Genomic DNA, 9623 nt, shown 5'->3' with positions numbered 1-9623 from the left:
TCTATTATACACACAATATGCAACATAACAGGATGAATAATAATAATGTTTATTATTATTATTATAACGTGAAATATTTACTATATAATAATTGTATATAGCCTAATTAGACATTATTAATAATTCAGTATCTTCCAGAATTTTAATAGCATATTTATATAGGCCTGTAGAAGCCTATATATCCTAATCCTTAGGAAATGTCTGTCTTTCAGAGTTTCATATTCAGACTGTACAGAACGAATGACACGCTTTGGTCTGTATGTTGTGTCCCATCTCTCCTCCCTTCGGCCTCCATGTGACAAGAGAAACAGTTCTGCCCAATACGATTCGCATAGATCGAGTTACTGGCCCTGCCGCGCTGCGCCGCTGCTGCTCAGTTCACTCACTCACTCACCAGTCTCAGCCGGGCGGGTGGCGCACCGATGCACCGCTCCACACACACTCTCCGCTTCTCACATCCATTCAGCTCGATTAAGCCTCGTTGTCCGAAGATGACCGTGACTATTACGGGGCCATCCACGAGCCTAACCTCCTCCAACCGCGGAGAGTAGATCCGGAGCCGAGGAGAGAGTGAGTTAACCCCACATCTCTCTCGTCTCTCCCCATCATCTGCCTCAATCCTCTGGGCAGCAAAACCGACAGCTTCTGCTGAAATCTAGCTCTCACCCACAAACACTCTCCTGCTTTTAGCTCTCAAGACGCGTCTCCTCGGGATATTGTGGAAGTAATTCAACACCAGGATTTTTTTTTTTTTTTTTTTTTTTTGCTCTGTATTCGCTGAAGATGGATAATATAAACGTGGAGTCTGTGGAGAAGGAGTGCGGGGCTCTTGGTGGATTATTCCAGGCGATTGTCAATGATATGAAGGTGAGAGGTTTGACACGACGCTTTAAACACATGAAACCGTAAATTCTTCATGAGCGTGACCAGCATGCAGATGGTGAAAATCTGAAACCTGTTATCACGAAAGTGACTTTGAGCAAATAACCATAATGCAATAAACAATCGCCTATTTATGTTAGACCAAAATGACAGGGGGAACTACTGTATGACATTCACTATCATTAAAGAAGACAGACAGATAGATAGATGCAGACATACACACACGCACGCACGCACGCACAGTTTACATACGTATACGGGCATGTTGTGTATCGTTCAGCTCGATACATTTTTCCCTAATGCCGGTTCGGCTGATGTAGAGAGGAAATGGAGGGGGTTTCACTCACACAATGGGAAACAGACTCAACTGCTGCTGATTAAGCATATGTGGCCGCGCGCCATTCACACACCGTGAGATATGTTGCGTCTTGCGTTCCGTCATATCATTGGGTCTAGTAGCGTAAAAGAGCGACCGCGCTCGCGTGAAAGCACCGTATCGATCTTCTATCGGGGTTCATATTTTAACCACAGCGTGAAAAGCACACACAATCGTTCTGAATGCATGCTGACCGGTTTTTGGGGACTCGTTTCCATGCAATAGCCTATATTCTGACGTTCTGGCAATAACACAGCCGATGAGACCCATAGCGACCACATGACTTCTCTCTTGAGACGCTTTCAACCTGCTTGTTAATTTCACAGTGTTTTACTGTATTGACAAAAAGACGTGATTTTCTTTAGATCTAACAGCTTTAAACTGCACACCCACCCCATCTGATGTCTGCTCTCCTTACACAGATATTCTCTTCTCATTCATTATTTAACTCTTACTTCACCAGCATGCTCATGGTCCCATTTGCTTCCATGCTATTAAATGGGGGATTGCAAAATATGGGTCAGCTATCATGCCAACATGCCTGTCTGTCTATATGTCTGTCTATTGAGCAGACAGTGGCATTACAGTGGGTCGATGATGTTTGCCTCAGAGCCCCTCATTTCGGTGTCTGGCACAGTAGTGAACGAGTGCTAAAGATCCAGATCCAGGCTTCACCTTTAAGATGTAGGTTGATTCAGATGCTGCGCTGTTCCTGGTCTCGCTCAAACTCGCTCTGTGATTGGACCTTGTTGCCGCGTGGATCCAATGCAGACATGCTGTTTGTCCTCGCCAGTCTCTCATGTTGCTATATTGAGATGGGAAAAAGCAGGGAAGTACTATATAGCGGAGTTGTTAAAGTTGAAGAATGTTATGTTGGTTACTCAAAGAAAGTGCAGACATTTCATTCAGTAATGAAACAAAAAGGAAGTTACTGTTCAAGAGCCAAGATTTGGAAAATCTACCACTGTCTTCTCTCTGCTTCTGCCTTTGCGTGTCTTTGTTAGTGGGTTGTGGGCAGCCTGTGGCTATGCCAGCTCACTTGTCATGTGTCTCATCACCAGAATGTCAGCTGGATCTTCTTTGTTTCATCTCTGAGGTCCTGACAGTACTGGAATAAATAAGAGGCCCCAATTCCCCACCTGAATCAATGAAGTATAGATTCAGCTCACTGTTCTACTAGTGCTCTTCTTCACCCAGAAGATCTGCAGGAAACTAGCATGTGGGGAAAATGTCACTGTATGTGTATGTGAATGATTACTGTTTCCTGTCAAATAGGAACAGAAAGGAATAATATGCCATACAAGGCTCTTTTAGGAATGTGAATGTTGTTTCTAATTTAAAATCAGCATCAGTTTGATTTCGATGCAGAGCTGTACATGTGTGTTTTTTGTGTCTGGCTCTTGGGGGGACATTGTTGTAAAAGGGTTGTTATGATGAGTATGGCTCTGGATCATGGGGGGAGGATGATCGGATTTGAAGGGAGGGGGATGGAGAAATGAGATGGAAGGGGTTGAGGAGTGGAGTGGGCTGTCATATTTAGACCCACATTCTTACCCCCCTTCTTTAGGTGAAAGGGCCCTAAGCAAGCGAGAGGGACACCAGCATTAGACGTGATGATGACACAAGCACACAGTTGTCTGTTTGCCAGCTGGACCTGTTGTATATCACTGCTGTTTACATTCGCGTGCCTCACACAGAGTTGTGCATACCAGCCTAGAGTAGAGACGCTCATATAGACTCACACACTTGGTCTAGATCTCATTCTGCCCGGCTACTGAATCTGAACTATGCCTTTAGTAATCCTTTGAATGTTTGCCTGGAAATGGACCTGAAATCATGGTATAAAGGGCTGTTTCTTTGGCTTCTGGCACTTTTAAATTCCAGGGGTTGATTTTTAGTAAAACTACATTTAAATGTAAATAAAACGAAACTAAATTTACTTTTAGATTTGATTTTGATCTTTTCTTTTAGTTTTATAATATCACATTAAAACCAAGTTGGCTCTGTTCTTACTGTTGTTCCAGAGCCAAACTTTCAATCTTAAAATATGAAAACCCATCATAAAAATATGAATGATCACTTTGTATTAATTGTCAGTAAGGAAAATGCTTGAGATGAAATGCGACATGTGATGTGTGATAAAAAAAAATATATAAAGGTACATTTCACTTTTCACAGCAGAAATTTTTTGTTGAGCCAAATTTTGTCAAATTGTGCAAAAAAATTGAACATTTCATGTAATTTTAATTTAAATATAATGTAATGTGTATTTAAGAGACATAGGGTGCTAGCTATGAAAATAGCTATGAAAAAATTTAAAATGTAATTTTCACCACTGTCATTTCTACAACAGAATGCTAATATAATTTTAGATGTGGCAGAAATGGCACTGCAGTGGGAATTTCAATGATTTACTTTCAGAAATAAATGAGAAAAAAGAAACACAAAGCTCCTGTGATGCATTTGTTTATTAGTGGACAAATAAAACAAACTAGAGAGTCCACACTGCCAGAAGTGCCCTAGTTGAATAAACAGCTGTAAATGTGGCTTACTGATAACCAAATTTAGGTTAACCAACATCATTGTCTTATTCACTTTTGCAGAGCAGTTCAGTATGAGTGAGTATGACAGACAAAAACTATTTGTCTGTATTAAGACCCATTCACACCAAAGGTGATAACTATAATGGTAACTATAACTATGAATAAACAGGGAAGTCAACACCACAACTATAACAATGACAAGGAACAATATTGTTGAAGTCAGTGATTTTTTCCTGCTGGTGAATGATAAAAACACTGACAGGCCATCAGAATCCACCAGACTTTAACAAGCTTGAGCATTTAAACCTGCAGATGACATAACTGCAGTATGCTTATAATAGACAGAATGTTATCATGCTTTGGTATGTTAATATAGTTATCATTATAGTTATCATTCTGGGTGTGAACTGGCCTTTACTGCTTTATTCAAACCATGAGGCTGAGAATCCTCACGACCACTCAGCTCATGTCCACTCATTGTTTATTTTTTAATGGGAAAGCCCTGAGACAACAGGTTTGCGCCATCTAAATGAGCATGTGTTTTCACTGTCCCCTTGTTAAGCTTGTTAAAGATGAATCAACTTGTTTTGGATGGAGGAGTGTTCTTGGCAATTTCCCAGGAATACTCAGTGCGTCTTTGTTTGGACTGTCAAACTCATCTCATCTCTTATGTCTGCTGACATGAGGAAAATCTCCCAAAGAGTGATGATTATGGGTAAGCACTGAAATATGTGTCAAATGAACATTTTACTTCTCAGGTTCAAAGCGTGGATCTTTGATGTTGGGAATACTGTTATATGAGCCCAGTGGCCTCTTGGTAGGGCATCAGATTTTAGAGCTGAGGATTGTGGGTTTGAGCCCCATCTGGGTTGCCTTTTAAGCTCAGCTGATCCTGCAGCTGAATATGTATCAAACTGCATTTCATTTTAAAGCTCTATCTTTCACACATGGTGCAGCCTAATGGCAAAGGATCAGGGGTGTTAACAGAGGGTTTTAAATGCAGTGGCAATTAAGGGACAGGAGAGGCACATATACCCAGACTGCTCTTTAGACCCATTCTTGACATTAGAAATATTTAAATGGCTCTGAACAGAAACAGGATTCAGGGATCCCCAGAGATCCGCAATGGTTCTTGGAGGTCTGTGAATGTGAATGATCAAGAAACATTTCTTTATTCAACATTATTATCAATGTTGAATTTTTTTTTTTTTTTGTGGAAACCATGACATTCCAAAGGTTGGGTAAGTTAGATAATAATGAAAAAAGCCTTGGTGAGCATAAGAGACTTCTTTCAAAAATGTTTAATGCATTGATAAAATCTTAATTATTAAATTTTTTTGACTGGTAGTATATATATATGCTATATGACGAACGAATGAATGAATGAACGAACGAAAGGATGGAAGAAAATCATCTCTATTTCTGACATTTACCACAGCCGCCTGAAGCCATGCCCTAATGAATAATGAATCATATATATATATATAGGCATATGTATGTATATATGTATGTGTGTGTGTGTGTGTAATGCGATCTGGGAAAACCCGTCGGATATGCGCTGGTACGTACGTTTTCAGTAAGGTCTAAAAATAGGTCGAATGTCAGTTTTTTTGTCAAAATTGGGTTTTCATTAAATTATTATTCTATAACATCTTATCTATCATCTCTGAATATATCTTGGCAAAATTCACTAGTTTAGTGCAGAAATAGCGATTTATAGTGGCAAGCTGAAAAGACTGTGTCTTTCTCAAGAACAGGCACAACGGAGGTGCAACAAAAAAAAAAAAAAAATCGCCCACATCATCTGCTTCTCTTAACATTACATTTACAAGGACAGTTCACCTATCAAAATAAACCACATTACATTTAGAATAAAGGTATATCAATGCGCATTTCCCGCAAGTCTTGTGTAAACTACAACGGCACGCAAGTTTTTTATTTTTATTTTCATTTTTTATCCAACGTTGTGATTATCGTGAGATGTGGAGCGGAGCACAAGAGAACAACGGAGTCTGAAGTAGCTGCTCGCTTAAAGGGACACTGTGTAGGAATTTCTCCCATCTAGTGGTGAAATTGTATTTTGCATTCAAACGAATAATGCTCTCCAGCGCCTCACTTTTTCAAATGCGCGTTGCATCTACGGTAGCCGTTATGTACCAAAAAGCTATGACAGGATGTCTTATAATAGCACTTCGAGTTTTTCTTCGGGTGAACAGGTTTGTTATTTAAAACAAACTGAAACTTGAAACAACGAAAAAAAGAATGTTACAGTATGAATTACTGACTGTGAAAAACATTAACTATGGTAATTAGTAGTAATGCCTTCTTTACTCGTTATATTTTTTGAAGTACGTGCATTGTTAGATATCATCATCATCAGAGCCTTCTCTAACGTTACTCAATAGCTGCTATTCATCAAAGAGTCTGTTTAACTTTTAACTATAAATGTTCTACTGTCTATATAATAAAGTACACAACCAAGCAATGAAAAAAAAAGCTTGTAATTAAGACCGTAACATTGACTTACCCGTCGAGAAGAAAGCAGGCAACTTCAGCATCTCTTTTGAAAGCTTTCTCCTGCAATAGCTATCCCGACATTAACCCTTGTTTTTGTAATCTCTGGTCACATTTCCTTTTATGGTCTATTTTGGACTTTTTCGACGACGAGGACTCCTTATCCTGTGACTCAGCATATGTATGAATGAACGGTGTGTATAAATAACCGTGCAGTGCAGCCTTTTAAACTTGCCGCGGCAGTGACAAGCGCCTCTCTCTGCTCTGCTCCTCCGCTTCTGCTGGCTTCAGTCACGTGACGCTGGTTCTGAACGAAAACGCGTTGTGGAAACGCGTTGGCCTAGTACTTTTTGTCCCTCTCTGCTATTATAGTTTTTCAAGATGGCGGAACTACATGGAAGCCTCCGTGGACTTACCCGTATTACTTACGAGGATTAGTCTGATCATTGGCATAGGTATTTGTACACCATTGAGGGCATATTTATTAATAAAAATATTGATTTTAGATAATAAAATACCTAAAAAGCTACACATAGTCCCTTTAAAGTCTGCGTGAACCGGAAGTTGCAAACGACTTTTCTCCAGTGTTATGACGTATTTCCCAGTGCAACGGAATATTGAACAGAGGGCAGGGTTTTACTCTAGCGCTCCTCCTCTCCATCTCTCACTCATAGCAGACTAACGGTTTGAGGGGAGTGGTTAAGCGTTTCCCAACCCAAGCCGTCAAACCTACATCATCAGAGAAGGAACGCCATTCCAGACCGGAAGTAACTTTTCAGACTTTGATTAAAGATTACGACGGCAAACAATTTTTTTCTGTGTATTAACTTGCACGGATTAATTTTTCAACACAAGACTAGTAATATGCGCTAACAAAGTAAATAGGGTCAAGTTCAGTTGGACTTTAAAAGTTCTTGCTCGCCTCTCAATCGTCCAATTTCAAAACGGTTTTCACCTAAATAATTTTGAGTTCGTAAGCTTTTGAATGATACCTAATCTATGATGATTACTAAAACATGTAATATGAAAAAAAAGGCAATTAAAAAAAAGAGCGGCAATCGTCCCGCTAGCAGGACGTAACAGTTAATTAAACCTGTTTACCTCAAAATTCCGTTCCTGAAAATAGCGATCAGCCGAAACAGATTTGGAAAGGGCTTGAAACCAGCTTTAATATGTCACAATAAACCACAATCACATATGTGACACGTGTCACGGTTTCCACAAAATATTAGCCTAAGCAGCACTGCTGTTTTCAATATATTGATTATATATGTAGGCTATTGATTTTATATATATATATATATATATATATATATATATATATATATATATATATATATATATATATATATATATATATAGTGTGTGTGTTAAATTTAAAATATATATATATTTGCTTAGCTTTTATTTTTTACAAGAGGATCATCATCATACTTGGTCCTTGGTGTTTAAAAAATCAGTTTTAACGGAAAGTAAGTGAATTTCATAGACTTACTTGTTTCTCACTAGCTCTAGCCAGAGCTATAGACAGATATTGTTGTGCACAAGGGCACCTGTTCTTTCAGCTTGATGACAACCCTGTCGTTAAAGTTGCACCATTTCTCTGACTGGTAGTCAATCACAGTAACCTCCCTTCCTTTTAAATTACATACATCAGGATATACAACATCTGAGTGGTTTCTGTCATATAGCTTTCAATCAGACTAAGTACCCTTATTGAACTTGAGGCAGGAAAACAAGAACATATTTGAGTTGGGTTGGTGGGTTGTCTTAGAAAGAGATAGGAAATACATGTTTATATACACTCAAATCAGTCTCTGTCTGTGCCTAACTGCTCTCATCCTTATGTTGGTATGTTCTGTTATTATCAGGAAACTGAAAAGAATGGAAATTACTGGTGGTTGCGTATTAGAGAAGGATTCAAATTGGAAGGAAAGGGAAATGAAAATGAGCAGTTCAAGGAAAGACACATTTATATTAGAGAAAGAGACGGGAGAGAAAAGAAGAGCTTGCACAGCGCTCATGTTAAGTGATTTCCATTATTCATTAGAGCATGCCTTCAGGCGGCTGTGGTAAATGTCAGAAATAGAGATGATTTTCTTCCATCTTTCGTTCGTTCATTCGTTCATACATTCATTCGTTCGTTCGCACCAAATACTTTTGTGTACTGTATTGAGTGCTTTGAACACACTGGCACTTTCTGTCCTCTGCCCACAAAGGCACAAAGCCAATCAGTGCCGCTTCAAAGAAGCCCAGCGGAAGCAGAACAGCCAATCACATTTCATGGCTTCCACTAGCCCCTTGATGTCTGTTCTCCGAATACGTGCATTCCTCCATTCCCCCATTCATCCCTTTATCTGCTCGTTGTAGAAGTGGAGGAGGTGAGAGAAGAGATTGTTTTATTAAGAGCATATCAAGAGTCTCAGAGGTTCTATCACAGACCCATCATTAGTTATAGCTGAGGAAAAAAGAAATCAAATGGAGCAAATCTCATCTTGTTAGACCCCTATATCTAATAAAACATCCATAATTTGTTTGTATTAGTATGTTAGAATAAGTAAGCTTTTTTGCTCATAATTTATGAAACATATAATCTCACTATTTAATCTGACAACTGCTTGTCTGCCAGTGTAATTCAAGCTTGAATATTTTCCAAAGTCTTCAAGAAACATGATAACAAATGGCACTCTGTTAATAGCATGTCATTTTGTGTAAATTTTTAACCCCATGAACATTATTAATGCAAACTTTGCAGTGTAACATTAATCTGTTAGATTCATTTGTATCAGCGAGATAATTTTAAAAATACAACGTAAACATTGATAGCGGGGAACAGTATTATAGATGCTTGAATATACAACAGTTAAATATTCATCATCTACATTTAAGCTCCACAACTCGCATAGTGCTAATGAAAACATTAACAACGATTTCAGAGGCCCTCTTAAGAACTTTTTAATGAACTACTGATCAGGGACCAGTCCTCATGGATCACTTGTTACAGTCATATGAGCCTTCCCAGTATGAATCTCTGATTTAATTAACCTGTTAACTGCAATTTTTGTAATTTGTGAATGCTTTGAAATACAGACCTAAGGTTGGTCTCTTCTATAGAAGCCACTCTGCAGATTATTGCAGATGTTAAAGCACTTCAAAAAAAAAGCACAAAATAATTCTAACTCTAAAAATGCTAGACAGTTAAAGCCACATGTCTAACTAAGTTGTGTTCCAGTTGATTTCACAAAAATTGAGCCCACAAAACAGATTTTAAGTACCCTTTCCACGGTAACACAATGTCCATATCACAA

General features: G+C 38.7%; 1 protein-coding gene across 4 annotated transcripts in view; it reads left to right on the top strand.

Moving 5' to 3' along the window:
- The first annotated feature begins 251 nt into the window (after positions 1–251).
- The window catches only part of mtss1lb (MTSS I-BAR domain containing 2b), a 70679-nt gene continuing 61307 nt past the window's right edge, over positions 252–9623 (top strand). Inside the window, exon 1 of one of the 4 annotated variants that reach the window (XM_079866047.1) lies at positions 252–867. In XM_079866047.1, the coding sequence (XP_079722173.1) occupies positions 784–867 (84 nt within the window). In that variant the 5' untranslated portion in view covers positions 252–783. The remainder of the gene's footprint in view (positions 868–9623) is intronic. The other 3 variants (XM_079866048.1, XM_079866049.1, XM_079866050.1) reach the window with 3 other exon arrangements.

This window comes from Squalius cephalus, assembly GCF_949319135.1.
Source record: "Squalius cephalus genome assembly, chromosome: 3".
Lineage (NCBI taxonomy): Eukaryota > Metazoa > Chordata > Actinopteri > Cypriniformes > Leuciscidae > Squalius > Squalius cephalus.
This window is presented reverse-complemented; position numbering and strand designations above follow the sequence as displayed.